We start from the raw sequence: 25,670 nt of genomic DNA, 5'->3' as shown, positions 1-25,670 counted from the left end.
AGCCTGGCATGCTGCAATCCGTGGGGTCTGCAAAAAGTCAGACATAACTGAGCTACTCAACAACAACAGTGCAAATTAAAGCCACAGTGAGACACCACTACATACCTAACCTATTACTAAAAAACACCATCCCACATCCTGATGAGGTGGAGGAACTGGAACTCATACTCTGCTGGAGGGAATGTAAAATGGTACAACCACGTTGGAAAATAGCTGCGCAGTTCTTAAAACATATACTTAACCCTCCTAGTTATTTGCCAAAAGATAAAGTCCGTATGAAGAGTTCTACATGAATGTTCATAGTAGCTTTATTTGTAATAACCCAAAGCTGGCAACAACCCACATGCCCATCAATAGGTAAGTGGATAAATGATTATTCATATAATGAATATTGCTCAGCAACAAAAAGCAATTCACTATCGGTGTATACAACACTGATACACCTCAAAATGCTTATGTTGAGTGAAAGACAAAAAATGTATGCTTTCATTTATATAGAATTCTAGAAAATGTAGCCTACAGAAATCTGTAAGTAGATCAGTGGGAGTGGGGTTTGGCAAGGAAGGATTTGAGGGGTTTCAAAGGTGCATGAAAAATGGGGCAGGGAGGAAGCGAGTGTGTGGTGGATGTTTGCTGTCTTGAAGGAGTTCTGGTTTGGCATGTCAGGATTTAACAAGTGCAGTTTGCTGCATGTTAGTTACAGTTCTGCTTTAAAGATTAGTATGTTCATACATGCTCGCCAGTGGACCATTTCATACATTCTCTTTCTTTAAAGCACCTCCTCCTCCTTCCAGACTTTTGGCTGATGTTTTTTCCTCTTTCAGCTAGAAGACAGACGCAATCAGAAGAGAACTTCTCACAGGCTCACACCCTCACCCCCACCCGTTGTGTTTACCGAGCCCCAGGCAGCCTCCCCTTCTCCAGGTCAGACCACAGGACCTTTGCACTTGCTGTTGGCCATACATTAATATCCAAGCTTTCCCCAACCTCATTTCTACACTAAAATGTCTGTTTTAGGGAGTCGCATCTAAAATTGTAGCTACTGGAGCACTCCTGTCTCCAGTTTTTTTCTCTTTCATCTTTAGTAATATTGTACAGGTTACTTATCTCATTTGTACTTGCCATGTTTTTCCTCACTTGAATATAAGCTCCAGAGATTAAAAAAAAAACCCAAAACTATTTGGGGATTACTACACAGCTTCCCTGGTGGCTCAGATGGTAGAGAATCTGCCTATAATGCAGTAGATTAGTCCCAGATTAATCAATCCCTGGGTTGGGAAGATCCCCTGGAGAAGGGAATGGCTACCCACTCCAGTATTCTTGCCTGAAGAATCCCGTGGACAGAGGAGCCTGGTGGGGTACAGTCCATGGGGACACAACTGAGCGACTTTCATTTTACTTTTTTTTTTTTTTACTGTATTTCAGGACTGGGCCATATTGGGCATCTAGTGAATATTGTTAAGTAAATGAATGGATCAGAATCAAAATAATGTATATATGGTTAAAATAAAACCTGAAAACCATCCTCCAGAGGCAAGCACTTGTCGGTAGTTTGGTGTTTGTTCCAGACTCTGTGTAAGCATGTGTCCATAGGTACTTTTATCAACACCTGTGTCAGGTGGCATGAGCCCTGGGCAGCTCTGTGGCGTGCTTCTTTCACTTCATATTACTGAACATCTTTTTATCTCAGTACATTAGTAGCTGTCCCATTGAAAAATTTATAGCTGTATTGTATTCCATTGTGTGAATAAGATTATGATTTAAGTTTTCTGAGTTAACTCATTTTATTACATGCTACAGTAAACATTTTTGTCCATATTACTTTATTAGTATTTCTGTAGGATAAATTCCTAGAAGACTGCTAATCATCAAACATATTTAAAGTGCCACATTGCCCCATTAACACTTCGCTCTCTCAGTGTATGAAATTCCTTGTTTTCCCATAACCTTAAATAGTGCCTATTTTCAGTTTTGCAAGTGCTCTGAATTTCGAATCGTGTGTCTTCACTTGTCAGATAGGCTTCATTTTAAGTTGCCCAGTCGAGGAGTTGTGTTTGGGGCCTGATGCCTCTAGGGAAGGAAGGAGGGCTTGTCGGTGGCCCCTCCTGGATATAGTTCAGTCTATTGATTTAGCAGTTCTTCATCTTCGTGCCCGGAGAAGGCAATGGCACCCCACTCCAGTACTCTTGCCTGGAAAATCCCATGGACGGAGGAGCCTGGTAGGCTTCCGTCTATGGGGTCACACAGAGTCGGACACGACTGAAGCGACTTAGCAGCAGCAGCACCAGCAGCTTCGTGCCTGGAGGCGGGAAAGGAGAGGTCGGTCTCAGGCCTGTTTTTTCTAGTGTGGGTGTTAAGGGCACCTTGCAGCAGCCAGCCAGGAGACCCGGAAACTAGGCTTCACACCTTGTATGCCACCCTAGTCAGCATCCACCAGAATGGAACAGTTTCTCCTACCCTGGGACCCCAAAGCTATCGTATCGGGAAAAAAAAAAAGTAACTTATTTTCGCCCAGACCCAATTCGATCGGCTCAACCCCACCATCTTACTTAGGAAAACAAGTTAAAATCTTTCGGCTGGAAACTGCCACTCTCTAAAGTGACTTTTAAACCGTTATCTGTAGAATGAGTTTACCGAGGGTGCCGACTGGGTCCGGGCCACCGGGAACAGCGCGTGCGAAGGCGTGGAGGTCAGACACGTGCTGGACAAACGGCCAGGGACGCGTGTCCCGGGGCGCAGGGGCCAGGTTCCCGCTCGGGCCGCGGGAACATGTCAGCTCCCAGGACCTCAACGGCTTCCTTCCACGGAGGCCAAGAGGCATCTCGTTCCAAAGCTTCACCGAGCCAGTGCAAAGGAAAGGAGGGCCTTTTTCGATTTCGCCGCTCACAGTTGGTAGTGGGAAATCGATCCAAACGTCTTCTTATTTTAATTGAAATGTTCCGCTCGTGCATCTGTAAACTACCCGTTTATGCAAACCGGGCGCCGAAGCCAGACTGCGCAAGCACATCGCTGCGCCGACACCCAAGGCCAGCCCAGCACACGCGGCCAATCTTGGCTCGAGGCGTATGCGCCTGCGCGATGCCAGAGGGGCGGAGCCCACGCGCGCGTCTCGGTTGCCTGGTTACCGCTGCGAGACAATTAGGAAGGGCGGTTGGCCCTCATTTTCAGAGGAGCCTGCGGAGAAGCGGTAAGATCCCTTCTCCGCCGCCCGCGCCTCGGGAATCCGGACCCTTGGCCCGCCTCCAAACCCGAGACCCCCCGCCCCCGTCCTCGCCCCACTCCAAACCCAGGGAGACACGGACGGCCTGGCCTGGCCCAATTTAAATCCGGGACCCCGACCTGATTCCGAATCCAGGACCACGCCCACACCCCCAGACCACCGGCCCCGGCCAGGCTCTAAACTCGGGACCTGGGACCCCGGCCCCGGAGCCCCTTGGCAGGCGCGTCTCCCGCGCGCCCCAGGCTGACCGATTCGCCCTTCCTCTCCCCCTTTCCCCCGGCAGCACACCTTGGTTCTTCCAGCTTGGTTCTGGTCTGCGGAGAGCGATGCCGCTTCCCGACACGATGTTCTGCGCGCAGCAGATCCACATCCCCCCTGAACTGCCGGACATCCTGAAGCAGTTCACCAAGGCTGCGATCCGCACCCAGCCCGCCGACGTGCTCCAGTGGTCCGCGGGGTAAGCCGTCCTTGGGACAGCACCTGCAAAAGCCGGCTTGTCGGCATGTCCAATCGTGCCTAGTGAACCCTCATACCTGGACCAGTGGTCCAACCCTCAGGACACAGACTGAGTACCGATAGAACTTAGCATCGGTGGCATCTACACCTGCCAGGAATCTGTCTAGGAAACATCATGCATTATTGACCATGAGACCAGAAATTACTGCACAATGCCCATTTATCTAGGAAGTAGTGACACCTGCATTCTTAGAGAGTGGTGTTTATGCAGGTAGACTGAATAACACGGGGTAAAAAGTTTTTGCATTGTGTTATAAATGTCAAACTGTCACAGTCCCTTTATTTTACTTGTGAAATGATTTTACAAACAGAAATCTTACGCTTATGTTTCTTGTCATCAGAGAATCCTCCAGGATTAGGTACTTGTTGAGTTTGTTGGAACCAGAGGGACTGGCTCCAGTTAGAGTAAACATCCCAAGAATTCAGTAAGGTTAAACTGTCCGTAGTAGTTCACAGCACAAGAGACTTGACAGTTTATTGCAGCAAACATTCTAACCATTTCCAGGAACAGATTATCAATACTTTTAAAGTCACAAGTCAACAGACCTTTTGTGTGTGTGTGTGTGTGTGTGTGTGTGTGTGTGTGTGTGTGCACGCACTCAGCCCTGCTCAGTTGTGTCCGACTCTTTGTGACTCTCTGGACTGTAGCCCACCAGGGTCCTCTGTCCGTGGAATTTTCCAGGAAGAATACTGGGGTGGGTTGCCGTTTCTTCTCCAGGCAGAGATCTCTACCCAGAGAGCAAACCCAAGTCTCTTGCGTCCCCTACATTGGTAGGAGGATTCTTTGCCCCAGCAGACTTTAGAATCATTAAAATAAATCCTGATGCTTTTACAGGAAAGCTCTTTGTCCTTTTGCAGTAAACAGACTCAGACTCAGAAACTCAAATCTGTGGTCACAAGAATCAGTAGAAATTTAACTTAATTTTTTTTTTTTTTAGTAATGAGAGTGTCAAATTTTGCTGAATTTCTCTATAAATTGTATGACCAAAGTGAATTATTACTAGGACGGCTGTAACAGATAACCACCAAATGTGATGGCTTAAAACAACAAACATCTCTGTTCTCACAGTTCTGGAAGCCAAAAGTCCAAAATCAGTTTCACCAGGCTTCACTCAGGATATTGCCGGGGCTTTGCTCTCAGCTGTTAAAGAATCCGCCTGCACTGTGGGAGACCTGGGTTCGATCCCTGGGTTGTCGGAAAGATCTCCTGGAGAAGGGAAGAGTTACCCACTCCAGTATTCTGTCCTGGAGAATTCCATGGACTGTATAGTCCATGGGGTCACAGAGTCGGACACGACTGAGCACCTTTCACCTTCACTTGCTCTCTCTGGAGACTCTAGGGAGAATCCGACCCCTCCCCTTGCCTTTTCCAGCTTCTGGAGCTGCATTCCTTGTGTTGTTGGGCTCCTGGGTCCTTCCTCCATCGCCAGCACTGTGGCGTTCTCACATGTACCTCTGCCTCCCTCCTCTAGGAACACGTGTGATTGCATTTAGGAACCATCCAGATAGTCCTGGATGGTGTTCCCAGCTCAAAATCCTCTCTCAAATACATGAGAAACCTTGAGCATGTATTTGCAAACTCCCTGTTGCCATGTAAAATAAGATCTGCAGCTTCCGGGATCAGGGCCAGGGTATCTTTTTAGCCTCACTGCACCTACCAGACGAGGCTGCTGGTTAACCAGTACTTTACCTCTGACAAATGCTTCTGAAAGACTCTCTCAAGGTTCTTGCCCAAAATCATGGTCTCTTGGGTTGTTTTTTAATAATTCATTTTATCTGTTTTTTTCTTTTTAGTTATGCTGAGTCTTTGTTGCTGTACACTGGCTTTCCCTGGTTGTGGAGAGCTGAGGTTACTCTCTAGTTGCTGTGCTCAGGCTTCTCACTGTGGTGGCCTCTCATTGCAGAGCACAGACGCTAGGGCTCACAGGCTTCAGTAGCTGCAGCATTTGGGCTCAGTAGTTGCGGCTCTTGGGCTGTAGAGTATGGGCTCAGTAGTTGTGGTGCATGGGCTTAGTTGCTCTGTGGCATGTGGGATCTTCCCGGACCCAGAACTGAACCCGTGTCTCCTGCATCGGCAGGCAGATTCCCATCCCTTGGGCCACCAGGGAAGTCTGTGGACTCTGGTTTTAACTATTACTGCTACTGCTGGTGCTAAGTCGCTTCAGTCGTGTCCGACTCTGTGTGACCCCATAGATGGCAGCCCACCAGGCTCCCCCGTCCCTGGGATTCTCATGGCAAGAACACTGGAGTGGGTTGCCATTTCCTTCTCTAATACATGAAAGTGAAAAGTAAAAGTGAAGTTGCTCAGTCGTGTCCGAATCTAGCGACCGCATGGACTGCAGCCTACCAGGCTCCTCCGTCCATGGGATTTTCCAGGCAAAAGTACTGGAGTGAGGTGCCATTGCCTTCTCCGGTTTTAACCATTATTCAAGCCTAAATAAAAGATATAGCTGTTTCAAAAGAGTTTATTCATACTTTACCAAACCTTCCAAGATTTAATCTTTTTTTTTTCTTCTTGGAATGTTATATTTGGTAACACTTTAGAGGCAGCGCTTTTAAGCTTCACTTTAATTGAAAAGGCTTAATCAAGAACCTTCTGAATGTTCCATGCCACTAATTTCGTTTTTAAGAACAATTTTGGAGTTGAGGAGAAAAAGCAGGCATTGTTCACGTGTCTCTGCTCACTCAGAACAGAATGTGTTAGGCAGAGATATTGTTCAGGAGAACGTACAGTGGTCTTTGAAGGATTTTGTAGCAATTGGGGTTAAGACAAGGCAGGAGAGGAAATAGCCTATGACACAAGGACCACGATAGGAAGGAAAGACGACGAGAAACCAAGCAGGGAGCCAGGATGCGCGTGGAAGTGACTGCTGCGGAAGGCTCTAGCAAGCACTCATGGGACGGTTCTTGTCAGACGAGGTTGTCAGGAGGCAAAGGTGGGCCAGCCTGGCTCCCAGCCTCTGCTGTGACTCCGCAGCCCATTGGCTGCACCTTATTATGTCATTGAGCCCTAAAGGCTTTTGCTCACGTGCGCCTTCTGTGCATGTGACATAAATTGGCCTGGCCACTCAAGCAGGCCTCCACCACCCTGGCTCTGATGACGCTTTGACTATACAAACCTTTGTCAGCAAAATGATGCTTTTTAATACACTGTCTAGGTTGGTCATAGCTTTTCTTCCAAGGAGCAAGCATCTTTTAATTTCTTCGCTGCCGTCACCAAAAGCTCCCTGGGGGAGTGTGAGGCTGTCCTGTGCACTGTACGTCCTTAGCAGCCTGTTTGCCTGCACCCACCAGGTGCCAGTAATACCAGTCAGCCCCGGCTGTGAAAACCAACGGGGCCTCCAGGCACTGCCCGTGCCTTCTTGGGGAGGGGGCACTGCTCTAGAGGCTGCCCCGAGCCTGGGGCCTGCTCTGATGGCTGATGAGGAATAGTCCGGGTTGTTGTTGTTCAGTCACTCAGTCGTGCCTGAATCTTTGCGACCCCATGGACTGCAGCACGCTAGGCCTCCGTATCCATCACCAATTCCCAGAGCTTGCTCAAACTCATGTCTATCAAGTCAGTGATGCCATCCAACCATCTCATGCTCTGTCGCCCGCTTCTCCTCCTACCTTCAATCTTTCCCAGCATCAGGGTATTTTCCAATGAGTCAGCTCTTTGCATCAGGTGGCCAAAGTATTGGTGTTTCCGCTTCAGCATCAGTCCTTCCAATGAATACCCAGGACTGATCTCCTTTAGGATGGACTTGTTGGATCTCCTTACAGTCCAAGGACTCTCAAGAGTCTTCTCCAGAACCACAATTCAAAAGCATCAATTCTTTGGCACTCAGCCTTCTTTATGGTCCAACTCTCTCATCCGTACATGACCATTGGAAAACCCGTAGCTTTGACTATACAGACCTTTGTCAGCAAACTGATGATTTTTAATATGCTGTCTAGGTTGGTCATAGCTTTTCTTCCAAGGAGCAAGTGTCTTTTAATTTCTTGGCTGCAGTCACCATCCACAGTGATTTTGGAGCCCCCCAAAATGGAGTCTGTCACTGTTTCCATTGTTTCCCCATCTATTTGTCATGAAGTAACAGGACCAGATGCCATGATCTTAGTTTTTTGAATGTTGAGTTTTAAGCCAACTTTTTCACTCTTTTTTCGCTTTCATCAAGAGGCTCTTTAGTTCTTCTTCGTCTTCTGCCATAAGGGTGGTGTCATTTGTATATCTGAGGCTATTGATATTTCTCGCTACAGTCTTGATTCCAGCTTGTGCTTCATCCAGCCCAGCATTTTTCATGATGTACTCTGCATATAAGTTAAATAAGCAGGGTGACAATAGATGAAAACCCCAATTAGGATTAACATGGTCACATGAAGCACCCTTCCCCCAGCCTGGCCCTTTAGGTTTTCGGATCTACATTTGTCTAACTCGCAGCTGCCTGCCTCTTAACTTTCCCTCAAACTATCAAGTTAACAAAATATGACTGTATTTGTCCTAAAAGCATGAAAACAAAATTGAATTTGAGGGGTGGAGAGAGAAAAGGGTGTGAGATATAAAATTCCTTTCAGTCTGTTGAATGTCTATTTACCTACACTTTGTTACATGTTCTGAGATGTTTCTAATTATTCACATATCTAAAAATTTTTATTGGAGTAGAGTTTATTTACAGTGCTTTTTTAGTTTTGAGTGTATAGAAAAGTGATTCAGTTATATATATCCATTTTTTTTAAGATTCTTTACCCATATGTAGGTATGTGTTTGTATTAGTCGCTCTGCTGCTGCTGCTAAGTTGCTTCGGTTGTGTCTGACTCTGTGCAATCCCATAGACGGCAGCCCACCAGGCTCCGCTGTCCCTGGGATTCTCCAGGCAAGAACACTGGAGTGGGTTGCCATTTCCTTCTCCAATGCATGAAAGTGAAAAGTGAAAAGTGAAAGTGAAGTCGCTCAGTCGCGACCCCATGGACTGCAGCCCACCAGGCTCCTCCATCCATGGGATTTTCCAGGCAGGAGTACTGGAGTGGGGTGCCATTGCCTTCTCTGATTAGTCACTTAATTGTGTCCAATTCTTTGTGACCCATGGACTATATAGCCTGCTAGGTTTCTCTGTCCATGGAATTTTCCAGGCAAGAATGCTGTTGTGGGTAGCCATTCCCTTCTCCAGAGGATCTTCCCAACCCAGGGATCGAATCCAGGTCTTCTGCATTGCAGGCAGATTCTTTATCATCTGAGCTACCTGGGAAGCACCCTTTACCCCTATAGGTTCTTAGAGAATACTGAGTAGAGTCCCTGTGCTATACAGTAGGTCCTTGTTATGTATATTTTTATGTAGTAGTGGGTGTATGTCAGTCTCCCAGTTTATCCCTTCTCTCCACATTTCCCCTTGGGTAACCACAGTTTTTCGTATCTTTTATATTATTCCTGTGACCCTGGATGGTTTGGTGTTTTATTTTCCTGGGCATATCATTTCTTTGATGATGGGAGAGTGATGTGGGCAGCAAGTGGCATTGTTTCAGGAGCCGGTCCCCACTGACACGTGCCCCAGGGGGAGAGTTTTGCAGAGACCCCACGTGGCACCCCTCCCCCTCCCGCAAGAAACTCGATGTGCACCCCTTCCTGAGTTGTTGCCCCAAACTCTCTCCGTGCCCTGCTTGTTCCCAGGATTAGCAGCCATATCCACGTCCCAGAAAGGAACAATTAAGGGGAAAAAAAAGTACCAAGCAGGAAAAGTGAAGGGTAGGGAATGTCGGCACCTGACTAAGCCAATCAGGTGACTTCCCTGCTCCAGGGGGTTTCTCAGACCTGAATAGGCAGAGATGCTTGAAATCCTGCCCCTCAAAAAGCGGCAGGGTCAAGTCTGCAACTGTCCAAGTGGCATGACCTTGCACGCAACCTTGCACTTGAGTTCATATGGGGCCCTGACCTCCACCTCCTCTGGCAGCGTCTCTGGCGCTGGATGGGTGTTTGGTTGATAAAAGTAGCGCATGTTATTGGAGACCCCCAGGCGTGCCAGCCGGGGGGTCCCTGAGTCTGGAGCTGCCATTGTCCCTATTGTGCAGACAGGGAAACTGAGGCACAGGAGAAGGTGAAGTCCAAGAGCTGAGTGGAGAAGCCAAGAGGGGAGCCCAGGCCAGGGGTCCCCGCCCGGTCCTCCCTCGTCACGGCCTCCCTCTGGGGTCGGTGATGAAAGTGCCTGAATTTGAGGGCTGCTTGTGTGTCGATGAATCCGCCTGTCAGTGCAGGAGATGTGGGTTCAATCCCTGGGTTGGGAAGATCCGCTGGAGAAGGAAGTGGCAATCCACCCCAGTATTCTTGCCTGGAGAATCCCACGGACAGAGGAGCCTGGAGGGCTACAGTTCATGTGGTTGCAAAGAGTCGGACACGACTGAGCGATTGAACAACAACAGCATGTGTCGATGAAGCTTCAGAGATGTCTGTTGTTGTTTCAGGTATTTTTCAGCTTTGTCAAGAGGAGATCCACTGCCTGTGAAGGACAGAATCGAAATGCCCATGGCCACTCAGAAAACAGACACAGGCCTGACTCAAGGACTCCTTAAAGTTTTGCATAAGCAGGTATCAGAGTCTCTGATCAGTCAGCTGAGCTTGAGATAAAGCTGCAAGACCTCCATGGTCATCTATCCACAGCCCTGTGTCCCCTGCAGGGAACCTTTGAAGTTTACTCAAGGAGGGAATCTTGAATTCAGTGACCTTCCTCTGGTTTAAAGAACCCAAGATCACTGTTCACAATTATATAGACATACACTTTCTTTTTTTTAAGTACTTGCATTAAGATGCAAGAGCCTGTTGGACCAAAAAGAAAGGTTTGAAAATATGGAATTTCAGACATGGGGCTTGCAAGATCCTTTTTGAAATATGAGTTTATAAAAACTATGCTAAACATGATAAGCTGCCACCTTCTTCATCTGAAGGGGTATCTGGTTTCCAGCCCTCCTGAAAGCCCTCGAGACCCACCAGCTCACTTGCAGAGTTCATAGAAAGTGTGTTTTATCTGAATGATCCGGCCGTATTGCCAAAACTGAGATCAGTGGTAGAGCCCTGAGTTTTAAAGTGGCTTGTCCCCATTATGTGTTCCTGACCAGGGTGCTGACGTCTACACATGGGATTCTCCCATGGCTTTCTCGCTTAAGGGAAAGCGAATAACCACAGAAAGGGAGAGGTAGTCTGGGGAAAGACACGAGAAAATTGCTCAAAGCTCTTCCACGCAGAATACTGCTAGCAGATCACAGAAGTCACCTATTTTTCATCAAGTTGTCTTAAAATAGTAGAAGGAATACATTTATTTTCTGGGTTAAAATTTCTCCCGTTTAACTGTCAGCATGATGCAGAGTTGGATTTCATTTGGTCTGTTGAAGTTTATTTGTGTTGTGAAGTGTTGCAGACAGACAGTAGACAATCAGTCTCCTCACGTCCGTGTGCTCATTTCATTAAGTCGTAACATTATGCCATGTTCGCTTCACAGTCCTTTTTTCTCTCAAGAGGTAACTTGTTGCCAGTCTCTAGTTCCCAGTACCACCCCGCCCTCCGCTTCCCTGCTCATGTACCCCAGCTCCCACGGCACACACACAACCCAACCCCCCTCCCCTCCCCTAGCGGTGGGCTAACGGTGTAGTGAATTCAGAGTTCATCTTTGAACGGGGATAGGTACTCTAAGTCTTCGCAAGCATTATGTGATTTCTTGGGTCCTCAACTCAACATCGGTTATGTCATGCTGTGTTTTCCAAATAGTGTAGCCACAAGGAATATGTGGACTTAGCAGATCTTGAGCAGAAATGGAAAAATTTGTGCCTGCCTGTAGAAAAATTCAGAGCTCTCCTGCAGCTGGATCCTTGCGAAGACAAAATCGAGTGGATAAAATTTTTAGCACTTGGATGCAGCATGCTTGGTGGGGTACGTACCTACAAATAGCCTATTAATAATTCTGAGTGATCATGGGCCTGCCATCCAAATAATTTAGGTGTTTCAGTAACTGTAAGAACACTCTCAATCACATTAGTAACTCTCATGACTTTAGTCATTTTGTCTTAGGCAATTTTTTTCAGATGCTTATTATATTTTAGGCTTGTAGTTATTTAACTTACAGAAGTTAAATACTTATGAGTGCCTCAACGTAAAAGATGTTAACAGTAGATAAAACATGTAGATACTGTGAAAATGTGTTTAGTGTTTAGAAGAGAATGCATCAATGACTTTTATTAAACTATACATCATTTGACAAATTGATAGGTTTCCCTCCTGTGCAAAAAGTAATAAAATTATCTTCTATTTTAGTTAAAATCTATTATTAGTTACTTAAAGCAGATATCTTGCTGATGTTAAGAAGTATAACCCATATGGGTTTAGGACCGAAGACACAGACATGCCTCCAGTCTGTGAACTGAGAAGGGCAGTGGGTTTGGTGGGGAAGGGCTGGAAATCTAGAGCCTGTCTTCAGCTCTAGAATTTGAGTCGCCATGTGAGACACAGGGGTCAAGTCCACTTTCAGTGTGTGAAGAAAAGCACTGAGAAGAGAGCCAGCTCCCTTTACCGCCGAGACCAGGCATGCAACCCCGTCCCTTCAGTCTTTGGACCCCAGAGCACATACCTGGCTACTCCTTAGTCCTTGCTTCACGGGGCACCCTCATCTTGGGTCCCCGCACAAGCCTCCTTGATTCCATTTTAACTCTTTAGAAGTACTTCGTCTGACACTACCTCACAGGACCACTGACAGCTAAGTGCCTGCAGCTAATCTTCCATCCTATCCCTGCACTGCCCTCCTTGTCAAGTCTTGGCTGCCCTGAGCTCCTGCTTCCCGTTGAGCGCATATGGACCCCCAAGAGATTCTCGATTTAATTTTAGCTGGTTTTAGCTTTATGTTGTCACTCATCTTCTGGAACTTTTCTTTGATTCCAAATTCGATTTCTCTTTTTTCATCTGCCTGGCTATAGACACTGTGGTTCATTCACCCCCCTCTGCTGTGTAGTGCCTGCTCTGCGAATATTGTGCACTTTACCACTCTGTTCATGGCCCCAGTGAGAAACTTGGAAACCCCAGAAAAGTCAGGAGTCAGGCTGGCTGCTCCCTTTTGTGGTGTCCATGCCCACAGGTGGTGTTTCCCGCCAGCCCTGGGCTGGACAACCCAGACCCAGTTGCCACCTGTCTCTGGGCTCTGAGGCCACTGAGGAGAATCACAGCAGGGTGTCACTGAGAAGGACAAAGATGCATTTAGTTACTGGAGGGACTTTTATGTGGCTTTGTTCATCCGGAGCTCCGGGAAAGGGAGATTTTAATAACACAAAATGAATACCTAATATTTGATTTGATGGTTTATTCCTCTAAACTTGGTTTATGAGGCTTAGATTTTTATAAAGATGGGAAATCAGAATATTTCATCTTTGGGGGAATCCATCTTTGTAAGTGTTCTCTCCCAAATCAGGAGAATCGGGCGGTAGATTTCAAACCAGACCAGCTCATGTTTTGCAAGAGGAGGCCTCTTAGCCGTGTGTGAGGCGTGACGCTAGATGGAGACATTTGTTAAGGATGGAGCTTCCCTTCCGGACTGAAGTCTGGGCAAGTGACAGGGAAAGAGCACACTCGCTTCTCTCTTCTTCCCTTAACGTGTCGCTCAGCCCGTCAGCCCGTGGGGGTCCGGCACTGGCCCCTGACTAAGCCGCCTGGGCCCTGAGTCTTTGCTGTGGGCCGTTGACTCTCTCCTATTTCTCTGCGGGAAGCCGACCCTGGGGAGGGGGTTCAGGTGCAAAAGTCCCCTGCTCCTCTGCCAGGCAGAGTTCAGAGCCTGGGGTGCCCTCTCCGTCCTGGCCTTCCCCCCCAAAAAAAACCCAGGGCAGGGCTAGCTGTGGTTCCACGGGGGCCGTGATGGGCCAGCCCCAAGGGGACATGTGCTCTGTTGACCCACCGATGCCTGTGTTGGTGGGACAGCTTGGAGACGTCCCAAAAGCCTGGCGCTGTGATTTCCGGGAGATGGCTCTTCAGGCAGATTGGCACCTTAGCCCTTGTCTTTATGCTTAGAAGAAGGAAACGTTCAGAAAGGAGCCAGTGAAGAACTGAAGCGGGATGAGAAGGAGGAATTCCTCGTGGATCACTGCGGTCCACTTCTGCGCATGCAGGACTGCCATGAAGCTGGAATCTGGTCACTCTGCCTCGCTGTGACGCAGCAACTCCGGCTGCTCCACCTGCGGTGTCTCTTGGCTTGTGGCTTTTCAGGATCTCTTTGGAGTCTCCCTAGTTGGGTGGGTTGAGTCCTCTGCAAAGACTGGAACCTTCTCTGAGATTTCCAAGCCATATGTCTCATTCCTTCCATGGATGTCTGTCGATTGCAGCTTGGTGTGGGCTTTGCTGAGTGCCGGGGATCTCAACACCCCATGGGAGACATCTGGTATATCCTCTGAGGCCCAAGTGCTGCTCTGGTTCTCGAGTGCAAGCTTCAGATGCAACTGGGGGCAGGGCATGGGAGCAAGAGCATCAGGGGGCTCTGCCCCAGGAACCTCGGCCGTGGGCAGAGGGCCTGTCTCCCAAGGTGCATGATCGCTGGGTGAGATGACAACAAGTCTGCGTTGTGACCTTCAGCTTACGTGTCTGCTGTCCCATCAATGTCCTAAGAGGTGGATGAACATTTTTCATCTGTTTTTTTTAAGTATGGAGATCTTTTTTATAATATGAAAAAGTTGAAAGTGGACCATAAGGAAGACTGAGAATTGATGCTTTCAAACTTTCAAACTTTCAAACTTGCGGTGTTGGAAAAGACTCTTAAGAGTCCCTTGGACAGCAAGGAGACCAAAGAAGTCCATCCTAAAGGAAATCAGTCCTGAATATTCGTTGGAAGGACTGATGCTGAAGCTGAAACTCCAATACTTGGCCATCTGATGTAAAGAACTGACTCACTGGAAAAGACTCTGATGCTGGGAAGGATTGAAGACAGGAGATGGGGGCAACAGAGAATGAGATGGTTGGATGGCATCACCGATCTGATAGACATGAGTTTGAGTAGGCTCTGGGAGATGATGGACAGGGAGGCCTAGCGTCCTGCAGTCCATGGGGTCACAAAGAGTCAGACACAACTGAGAGACTGAACAACAATAGCAAAACAGTTGTGGACCAAATCCACCTTCCCAGCTGCCCCACATAGGACTGAGAAAAGTGCAATGGCAAACTACTCCCCCATCTCTGGTTCATCTTTGAAAAGCTTTTGAACTTCCTCATTCATGGGAGTGTCCCTCCGTGTGTACAGCTGAAAATATACGTGTGTCATCTGGACGTACTGCTTATGGATGGCCATCGTCTCCAGTGTTCTCACCAGGTGTGGGAATGTTTGGAGCCCTTGTCTGTTTTCTCTTTAATCCTCCAAGCAGCCCTCTGAGGAAAACCCTGATATCGGAACCCGTGGGCTGGAGGGCTGAGTGGAGCGGAGGGCAGGGGGAGGCGGCTGGGTGGGATTTGAACTCAGACCACAGGCTCCGGAGCCGCCGCTCCTGGTGAACACGGTGGGTGGAGGGACCCCTGTGATGACTCTGTAGCCCAGGCAGTGTGCTGCCCATCAGTTGGGACACGCCCCCGAGAGTGACAATTCCTCGGCCTTCCCTTCGGTACCATTTTATACCCTTAAAGTGAAAAGAAGAAAGAAAGTGAAGTTGCTCAGTCATGTCTGACTCTTTGCGACCCCATGGACTGTAGCCCACCAGGCTCCTCCATCCATGGAATTCTCCTGGTGAGACTTCTGGAGTGCTTCTCCAGGGGATCTTTCCAACCCAGGGATTGAACCCGGGTCTCCCATGTTGCAGGCAGATGCTTTACTGTCTGAGCCCCCAGGAAAGCCCTGTCCTAAGGTGATCCACTCCCTAAAACACTGTGTGCCAGCCTGCCAACAGCATTCACCCTGGAGGCCTCAGACCCCCGTCCCGCCCAGCTGCGGGCCGCCCGTGGGCTCTGGTGTCTCTGAGCACCCATCTGGTCCCCTCCAGGCTGTGCTCTCCCCTGGTTCAGGTTCCCAGCAGGGCCTCCGGAGCCCATCCGGAGATGCTCACCTGTGAGCCTCAGGCCGCAGGCTCAGGTACCAACTGCCTCCCAGCTAGGAGACAGCTGCCCCTGCCCACTGCACCCCGGTTGAGCGTCCGCTCTGTGGGGCCGGGGGTGGTGGGGTCAGCAGTTGCTGGGCGTGCTGGCCCCTCTGTCCCTCCAGCCCGAGGCACTGGCTTCACTCACATCCGAGAACGTGGCACCAGCCACGAGCCCCAGGCCCACGCTGTAAATGAGGAAGCTTGTGAGGAAAGGAAGTGAAACGGGGTGGGGGGCGCTTCTTTAAAAATGAGACTTGGGGGTCAGTGCCGCTGCCCGACATTGAGTCGGGTGTCCCCCCGGAGCTCTGGCCGCAGGGCGGGAGCGAGTGCCCCCCACCGTGTCCTGACTGTTCAAAAGGTCAGGCAGAGTGTGGTCCATACTGTTCATTCCCTGCAGCTAAAAGGGACCCAGTGGGGGCGATGAGGTGGATCGAGGTGTCGTCAGGAGAGCAGCTGCAACGCAGAGACTGGAGGGACCCACAGGACCAGCGCTGCATGTGCTTGGGAGGCCAGGTCTCTTCTGTGTCTCCACTTGCATCTGAGATGAGGCTTCGGCATGCATGGGCTTCCCTGGTGGCTCAGAGGGTAAAGAATCCACCTGCCAACGCAGAAGATGTTAGAGACGCAGGTTTGATCCCTGGGTCGGGAAGATCCTCTGGAGGAGGGAACTGGCAGCTCACTCCAATATCCTTGCCTGGAGAATCTCATGGACAGAGAAGCCTGGAGGGCTATGGTCCCCGGGGTCACAAAGAGTCGGACACGACTGAGCAACTGACACTTTCAGGCGTGCACGCTGGGCTGGCAACACTGCAGCCGCCACCTCCTGGACCAACCACCAGCCAGAGAATAACGAGCAGCGGGTTAGTGGGGCCGCTGCCCAGGAGATGGGTCCTTGTAGCTGGCAAGCAAGTAGCCTTAGGACCCACGACCCTTAGGGTGAGAGAGCTATTGTAGGGAACAGAGTTCCCAAGCCAAGCACGTTGCCTAATGAGTCCTTGTGGACATAAAAACTGCTGTGAGTCTTTGCGTCGGAAATGTTAGCACTGGTAATGTCATCGCATCTTTGCGGGGGAAGTGAGGCCAGCGTGTTTGGATGCATTTTTCTTTTCCCCCTAAAATACCTCTTCCTCGGAAGCGCTGGAGCAGCAGTCATGAAGAAGAGCGTCTGCTCTGGCTCCTTGCCAGCTTCCTCCACCCCTCAGCTCTGCTGTAGGCCCCCAGCCCCGCCTCGATGACTGTCATCCGGTGTGTGGGCTCAAACAGCAGGATCTAACAGAGCGACTAGTCTCTGAGACATTTCAAGCAGGGAACCTGTAAAATACACAACTCTCTGTTCACCCAGTCCTCTCTGGGGATGGTCTTTCAGGGAGATGGTGCGTGCGGTGATCCCTGCAGAAATGAATAAATGAACGCCACCATTGTTTCTAACTAGAGCATCCCCTCGCCCCCAGAGCTGGGCGAACATCAGGACTGTGGGGTTGTCCGCTCAGCCCCAGCATCCCGTCTCAGTGGGGGCCGTCGGTCGGGGTGGGGGTGGACGGTGGTGGTTTGCAGACACCCCGAGTCCCAGCAGCTGGCGGGGGCGGGGGGCAGTGTGCGCCCGTGGTCCAGGCTCACCCCTGGCCGGTGTGTGTCACCCCCTGCCACTTGCTCCCCGAGCCAGCCCAGAGGTGGGATGTGCTGGTCAGGGCTGGGCTCAGGATGCCGACTGCTGGATTCCCGTCCCAGCTGGCTCACCTGGGCGAGTGACCCGGCCTCTCGGCCTCCTTGACCCCATCTTGCACGGTCACCATGAGGAGTGAGTGAGATGACAGGTCCATCTCTCGGGGTTCCTGCTGTGTGACGATGCCAGGCCGTTAGCACTTTCTGGGCACATTTCGGTGCCCCTGCCTTGCTCCTCCCGCTGTGGAAAGCACCGCTGGTTTCTCTCTGATGCTCACTGTGAGACCCTGGTCCAGCCCCTGGCGGTTGACGAAGCTGGTGTGTAGTGAGAGGACCTCAGGGAGGCCCTGTATCAGGGCCTGTTTCAGCAGCCCGTCAGAGCTCAGGGGGGCTCCGGCCAGCAGCTGGCCAGAGGCCGGTCCACCTCGCAGTCTTACAGCCTCAGGAAGTGAATTCTGCCCACCCCCTTGGGAGGCTGGCAGTGGGTCTCCCAATAGTCGAGCCTCTGGGTGAGAACCAGACCTCTGCTGCCACCCGACTGGCGCCTCAGAGGAGCCAGGTGGCTGGGTGTGGCCGGATAATGACTGTGTTTAAGGCCTGGCCCCTGCCCTCTTCGTGTCCCTGAGCCGCAGGACTCGCTTCCACATGGCTGCTGCTCTGATCCATTCGGTCTACCTGTAACCTCCCTTCCACCTGCTGCCTTGCCCCCACCTTGGGGGACTGTCCTCAGCAGCTGGCCACCCGGGTTTTCCTGGCTCTCTCTTCCTCGTGAGCATAGCCCACGTTTCATTCCCTCAGGAGCTGCCCTGGAGGGCTCTGGTCTGTCCCAGAGGCTCGAGTCTGCGCTCTGTAGGCCCCACCATCGCTGTGGCAGCCCTCCGTGTCAGCTCCCTGAGGGCAGGACAAGGGCCTCGAACACAGCAAAGACATGCCCACAGAGGCTGATTTCCTACCATCTTGCAAAACTGCTGGGGATTTAAGCCTTCAGTTCAGTTGCTCAGTCGTGTCTGACTCTTTGCGACCCCATGGACTGCAGCACGCCAGGCCTCCCTGTCCATCATCAACTCCTGGAGCTTGCTCAAACTAATATCCATCAAGTCAGTGATGCCATCTAACCATCTCATACTCTGTCATCCCCTGCTCCTCCCACCTTCAGTCTTTCCCAGCATCAGGGTCTTTTCCAAATGAGTCAGTTCTTCACATCAGGTGGCCAAAGTATTGGAGTTTCAGCTTCAGCATCAGTCCTTCCAATGAATATTCAGGACTGATCTCCTTTAGGATGGACCGGTTGGATTTCCTGGCAGTCCAGGGGACTCTCAAGAGTCTTCTTCCAGCACCACAGTTCAAAAGCATCAATTCTTCGGCATTCAGCTTTGTTTATAGTCCAACTCTCACATTCATACATGACTACTGGAAAAACCATAGCCATGACTAGACAGACGTGTTTGATGTGGGCGTGTTTGACATGGGCCAGGGCTCCCCTGACCCTCACCCTCATGCCCTGGTGACTAGAAGGGGTCGAATGGGGGAGGGTCAGCATGCTCTGGAATGTTCTGGAAGCTCGTGCCACGTTTTGCAGGGAGGAGTTCTGGCTGAAAGTCAAGGATGCCGGTGGATGGTGGTGTTGAGGGGGTTAACCGACCCAGGTTCGACACTGCCCCCAACCTGCTCAGGGCCCTGCCAGTCCCACCCCCTCACCACGGGTGGCCCAGTTGGGGAGAGTTTGCTCTGTCTCGAGGTATGTTGTGGGGCCAGAGGGACTGGTGTGCAAGTTGCCTTGTCCCTCGTCAATAAGATCGAGGCTTCCTCTTGTCTAAGAGTCATTCCCGTTTAACATGAGAGAGAATATGGAAATCAAACTCTTTTTCAGGCCAATTACATCCTGATCAACCCTTTTCTTTTTCTTTCTTGTGGCGATTGTAAATTCCCGGTAGTTCTTAATTTAGACCGCCGAGAACATACTTGGGGGAGAACTTCTGTAGCTGTACCCAGGTGTCTGTGGGCGGCTGTCTTTGCTGTCCGTCTTAGCGCATCGCAGCGGTAACCGTTTCCCCGCCTGCTCTCTGCCGTCTCCAGTCACTGAACACTGCGATGAAGCACCTCTGCGAGATCCTGACCACGGATCCCGAGGGCGGGCCCGCGCGCATCCCTTTCGGGACCTTCTCCTACGTCTACCGCTACCTGTCGGGGCTCGACTCGGACATCCCTGAGTCGGACACCGAGGCCTACCTCTCCTCGCTGAAGGAGAACGCGTAAGTGCGCGCGCCGGGGTTCTCGGCTCTCAGACCACCGATCGGGCCTTTGACGGAAGGGAAGGAGCACACGCCGAGCCCCCCAGCCCCGAGGTGTCAGGTGTGGCTTGGTGGTGTGAGGAGGCCGGGCGGGGGCACCGCTCAGCGCGCAGACTTCACATCCCGCCGGGGCCTTCTTAAGCACGGGATGTCTGATGGTTTAACACCAGGGCGCGTTCAAAAGGGAGAGTTTGTTTCTCGACAATGCAACACGGAAATGGGTCCCCGTAAGTGGAGGGAGTCCAGACTCCCCGCGTGGGTGAGGAGCAGTGGGGAGCGACCCCGTGCACCCCGCCCCCCACCTTCCCCCAGTGCTGCCTGCAGGGGCTTCTGCCCCGCGAGGGAGGAGCCCCACCCAGGTGTCGGCTCCGCACCCGGGTGTCGGCTCCGCCCCTCTGCGGGTCGGAAAGGTGGTGCTCGCGGGCCTTCGGACAGCGGGGCCGCTCCCCAGGCCCCCAGGCGCCGCTGCCCACAGCCCCCCGAGCCCCCACACCCGCCACCTGGAGCCACAGGAGAGGTTTGCGGAGAGCCACGCGTGCCGTGCCGGGACGTAGTGGCGGTGCGCGCGCGCGTGTGTGGTGGTGATAGATCACAAGACGGCAGGGCGACGGAGCCGCTGATGGTGACACTGACCGTGTCAGTCGCGCTGCCCGGCCCCCGGGATCCCGCACCCGGCAGGCCCGTCCCCACCTCCCAGGCTCTCGTCCCCTCCCCCTGCCCCCCCAACCCCCCTGGGGTGCTCCGGAGCTGGCCCCTCCCCTCGGCCCCTAAGGGGACCCTGGCCCCGCCGCAGCCCTCACCTGGAGCTCTTGAAACCCCTTCCTGGTCCTCCGTCCTTCAGAATCGCATTCCCTACCCCCCACCACCCCGTTCCCCCGCCTCTCTGTCCACGGGAAGGGGCGAACGGGGTCGCTCCTCACTCACGCAGGGAGTCAGGACTCCCCCCACCTGCAGGGACCCATTTCTGTGTTTCATTGTTGAGAAACGAACTCTTCCTTTTGAACGCACCCTGGTTTTTAAACCATTTGACACCCTGTGCTTAAGAAGGCCGGTGGCGGGATAGCTCGCCTCCCTCTGAAGTCCCCCTCCACGCGCCAGCCACCAGCTGAGCCCCAGACCCTTGTGGTCCCCGTTTTCTTCCCGCTTTATCCACCAACTTGAAAACCTCTCCCTCCTCCTGGAAGCTGCCAGCCCTCCGTCCCTCTCTCCTCCGGGGACACTGTTCCTGTCACCTCACCCATTTTCATTTTCCAGTCCACTCCCATTGGGGATTTCCCTTCCAACCAGGCCCCGGGGGGCTTCCCCTTGCCCGCTCCCATACTGACTGGACTCCTCCTGTGCCTCCCTCCCTGGGACGGGCCCTCCATCCCGGGTGTCTGGGCTCCTCCAGGCTCAAGTTGCCCGTGGGTTCTATCTGGCGTTGGCCCCCAGCTCCCAACTCCAATGTCAAGTGCCTACTGGACCTCCCCTCGGGGATGTATGGTGCACCCGTCAGGCTTAAAATGGTCCCACCAGAAATGCATGTTTGCCCAGCCTGAAAGTATAGGTAAAGGGCATTAAACTGCAGGCTGCAAGGTGGGAGTTTATAACCCGGTGTTTACAATTACAAAGACAGTAACCGAATTCTGCCTAAGCAGAGTTTGGGCTCCTGAGGTGGGAGGTCCCTGCACCCAGGAGGGCAGGTGTTCAGGGAGACGTCCACTCTCTATTGCCAGGTGGCTCCAAATGGGAGGCTCTTCCTAAGGTGTCATTCCCCTGGGCCCATAAGAAGTGGTCCCTTTTTATGGAAAAGTATATTTCGGAACCACTAACTTGTGTTCCTATTACTTTTAAATATGAGCCCTCAAGGCAGTTCTTATGTTCCCGCTGACATGGAAATGAACATTGTTCCAGTTCAGTATTTTTACATCTAAGATGCTTGTAGAAATTTACTAACGTTCACATCTTTTAAGAAATAAAACTATCTGTAGATAAGGAGAAAAGTCAAAAGATGTTGTCAGTGCCAAAGTTTCATAGACTTAAGACACACCTTTGAGCTCTACTGGATCAACTTTTAAAATACTAGAAAGATCCTCTTATTATACTAGTGACTAAATTTGAGTTGTCAATAAAGGAAAAATTTTAAACCTAGTACTAATTTTTTTCACCTAGAAATATATATGCATTTTTTCAATGTAAGAAGACAGACTCCTTTATTTTTAGAGGTAATAATTACTGATTTGAGACCACAGTCAATTTTTAAGGTAAAGCTAAATTATGCTATATTGCATAGAAACAGTAAGAGATTACTAATGGGTGTCTTTGTCTGTTTCCCATTTAGAGCTGCTAGAAAGAATGGTATGATAGGTCTTTCAGATTTCTTCGTTCTAAAGAGGAAAATTTAGAAAACCTTGAAGAGAAAACTCAGAAGACAGGCCATTAATACAGAGAAGAACACATTTTAATGTCAAAATAGTGCCTTTCAAAACCTTGACACAAAATACAACATGTCATTAACCACATACGTATGTAGTGTGAATTTTTCTTGTAATGGAATGTGACCAATGCATCATGGGGCCCTATTTAGTGATTAAAAGATGTTTCCTCCTTAGAAGGAAAGCTATGACTGACCTATACAGCATATTCAAAAGTAGAGACATCACTTTGCTGACAAAGATCCATATAGTCAAAGCTATGGTTTTTCTAGTAGTCATGTACAGATGTGAGAGTCGGACCACAAAGAAGACTGAACGCCAAAGAATTGATGCTTTTGAACTGTGGTGTTGGAGAAGACTCTTCAGAGTCCCTTGGATTGCATGGAGACCCAACTGGTCAATCCTAAAGGAAATTGACTCTGAATAGTCACTGGAAGGACTGATGCTGACGCTGAAGCTCCAATACTTTGGCCACCTGATATGAAGAGCCAACTCACTGGAGAAGACCCTGATGCTGGGAAGGGCTTCCCTAATAGCTCAGTTGGTAAAGAATCTGCCTGCAATGTGAGAGACCCCTGGCTCAATCCCTGGATTGGGAAGATCCCCTGGAAAAGGGAAAGGCTACCCACTCCAGTATTCTGGCCTGGAGAATTCCATGGACTGTAAAGTCCATGGGGTCGCAAAGAGTCAGACAGGACTGAGCAACTTTCACTTCACTGATGCTGGGAAAGATTGATGGCAGGGGAAGAAGGGGGTGACAGAGGGTGAGAGGATGAGATGGCATCACTGACTCAATGGACATGTGTTTGAGCAAGCTCCAGGAGATAGTGAAGGACAGGGAAGCCTGGAGTGCTGCAGTCCATGGGGTGGCAAAGAGTCAGACACGACTTAGCGGCTGAACAACAACAACATTTAGTGATCGTTCTGCTCCGCGTTCTCCTAAGAACCTCAACTGCAACTCATTCATAGCAGAGAAATGACCCGAGGAAAGCAATCTGTTTGGAGGCTGCAGAGTAGGCAGGGGGAGGGGCAGGGTAAGATCAGCTGTACCTCTTCTTTCAAAACTCCTGAGCACAGGAAGGCAGAGGCCCTCTGCTCGCTGGCCATCACCTAGGCTCCCTGGGAGGAGCATCTCGTGCTGAAGCTGGATCTTCTCTGTGACAGGAGGCCCCAGGGGACTCGCTGGCTGGGAGAGCATCCACGGATGGGAGGCAAATGGGGCCATCAGCTTGGACCAGCACTTGGTCCACTGCACAGAGACAAGCAGCTGAGAGAGTGTCTCTTTGCTTTCTTCATATAAAATCTTCAAAATGACAGAACCAACGAATACGTCTCATTATTCTTCTGAGAACTGGGGAATGGTTTGGCTTGTTGGTTCTCTGAAAATGTTACCATGTTAGTAGTCAGTTTTACCAGTATTCAAAGATTCGTGAAAACCCCAAGTTTTAGGGAGACCCATTTGTTAGGTCAAAAAGTGTGTCATTTTTTGCAAAGGGGTAAAGTATGTTTTTCATCTGGACACAAAACTACTGTATTTGAGATGATCTTTTGCCTGGACTTCCAGTCACCCTCCCAGTGAACAAGAGTTTGTTCATAAAATTACAAGAAACTTACCAAAGTTGGAGTTTTAAAAGGTTTCACAATTTTTGGAGCTGCTTTACATCTTAAAGTTTGCTCCAAAGAATTCAAATATTTTTTCCCTTCTAATTGTAAACCCTCCATGCATGGAGATAAGCAGAAAGATGCCTGAGGCTGCCGCTCAGTGCAGTGGCAAATCACACGGAGCGATCAAACGTGTGCAGGGGACACGCTGCAGTGGGAAGGGACATGTGGCCCCATGGGCTGTAGCCCGCCGGGCTCCTCTGCCCGTGGACTTTTCCAGGCAAGAATGAGTACTGGAGTGGGTTGCCATTTCCTCCTCCAGGGGATCTAAGGTACGCTCTGTCCCCTGGGTGACAATGATGTGTCAGTGTAGGTGGCTGGGCTGTAAGAAATGAACCTTCTGCTGGAAATGTTGACGGTGGGGGAGGCTGTCCGTACATGTGTGCGGGGAGGGGGGACATGGAACGAAGTGTTAATTCCTGTGATAATCTGGGTTCCAATAGATCATCCCGCTGGCGAACGGGCGCTGGGGTTTGTCCCTGGTCTTAAAGAGCAGCTATTCCTTAAGAATAACTTTGTCATGGAATTGGAAATGGCATTCCTTCAAACACATTCAGTCCTCAAAATTGTTTTGGTCTGATTTAGGGCTCTGTCAGGGCCCTAAAATTCAAACAGAAAGAACTTGACCCAGAAACATTAACTTGCCTTTGTCTAAGTGAAACGGCAACCCACTCCAGTATTCTCGCCTGGAGAATCCCTTGGACAGAGGAGCCTGGTGGGTTATAGTCCGTATTGTTGCAAAGAGTCAGATACAACTGAGTGACTTTGCACGCACAAAGGGAGGGCGCTTTTCTGTCCCACTTCTGCCAGAGCACCTCAGTGTCGTGCCGCTGTGTGTCCCCTGTGGATCGTCCGCTCCTCAGCGGCCAGCTCCCAAGCCTCCAGACAGTGCCCTTAGCTCACCTCTGTCCTCGTGGGGACATGGGCCCTTCCTATGACACAGCTGAGTCACCCTTGTTCTCCTGCATGCCCTGCATTTTTTTTTTTTTTTTTTTTCTGTTTTAAAACATTGTAGGAAGCTTGGCTTCCAGTCAGATTGTTCACGGTCTTCGGAGGGCTCACTCAGATGGTTTAATTAATAACTACAAGCTTTGTTGCAAGTACCATTAACTAATCAACGTGCTGGATAAAATAAACTGTTCAAGCAACTGAAATTTTTGAACAGAGGAGCTCTAGACAGAGACCAGTTCCTCTTTTCTGTGGGAGCCTGGGGTGGGTCCAGTAGAGCCTGGACTGTGAGGGGCTGAGGGTGAGGGCACAGGTGACCCCATCTGGGTTTACCGCCTCGAGAGAGAGAGACATTTCTGAGTAAAGTCACTTAGAGAAGAGACTTTGACGATGATGGAGACTCAGCATTCAAAGGGCTTCCCAGGTAGGTCAAGAGGTAAAGAATCCGTCTGCCAATGCATGAGGCATAGGAGACCCGGGTTCGATCCCTGGGTGGGGAAGATCTCCTGGAGGAGGGCATGGCAACCCACTCCAGTGTTCTTGCCTGGAGAGTCCCTGGACAGAGGAGCCTGTCGGGCTACAGTCCATGAGGTCACAGAGAGTCAGACACGACTGAGCACACACGCACAGCATTAAAAACAACAATCCCTGGCATTTGTGAGCTGTGGGTTTGGAAAGTACCTGCTCTCCCTTGATGGCACAGGGGTGGGTTGGGGGAAAACAGGACTGGAAAAGCCACAAACGCAAATTAGCCAAAGGTGACTTTGGTCTTAGGAACTGGCTGTCCCATTGAAAGCACACGTCCCTGCAATGCAACCGGCAGATGAAAGGATTTTCAATCTATTGTCAGCTTCTGTTTTTTTCCGCTTTAAAGAAACCGAGGTTTGTTTTTTTTTGGTTGGT

At 50.4% G+C, this 25,670-nt stretch overlaps 1 protein-coding gene across 2 annotated transcripts in view; it reads left to right on the top strand.

Annotated features, from left to right (window-relative positions):
- Positions 1 to 3,067: 3,067 nt before the first annotated feature.
- ROPN1L (rhophilin associated tail protein 1 like) overlaps positions 3,068 to 25,670 on the top strand; it is a 32,306-nt gene continuing 9,703 nt past the window's right edge. The window contains exons 1-6 of one of the 2 annotated variants that reach the window (XM_006061947.3): positions 3,068 to 3,187; positions 3,504 to 3,677; positions 10,169 to 10,292; positions 11,466 to 11,627; positions 19,529 to 19,704; positions 22,064 to 22,242. In XM_006061947.3, the coding sequence (XP_006062009.2) occupies positions 3,547 to 3,677; positions 10,169 to 10,292; positions 11,466 to 11,627; positions 19,529 to 19,704; positions 22,064 to 22,127 (657 nt within the window). In that variant the 5' untranslated portion in view covers positions 3,068 to 3,187; positions 3,504 to 3,546 and the 3' untranslated portion in view covers positions 22,128 to 22,242. Of the gene's footprint in view, positions 3,188 to 3,503; positions 3,678 to 10,168; positions 10,293 to 11,465; positions 11,628 to 19,528; positions 19,705 to 22,063; positions 22,243 to 25,670 lie in introns of those variants that run through there. The other variant, XR_006546635.2, reaches the window with a different exon arrangement.

The sequence above is a fragment of the Bubalus bubalis genome, chromosome 19 (assembly GCF_019923935.1).
Source record: "Bubalus bubalis isolate 160015118507 breed Murrah chromosome 19, NDDB_SH_1, whole genome shotgun sequence".
Classification (NCBI taxonomy): domain Eukaryota; kingdom Metazoa; phylum Chordata; class Mammalia; order Artiodactyla; family Bovidae; genus Bubalus; species Bubalus bubalis.
The sequence above is the reverse complement of the archived record's forward strand: the minus strand, read 5'-3'. Positions and strand labels throughout refer to the sequence as shown.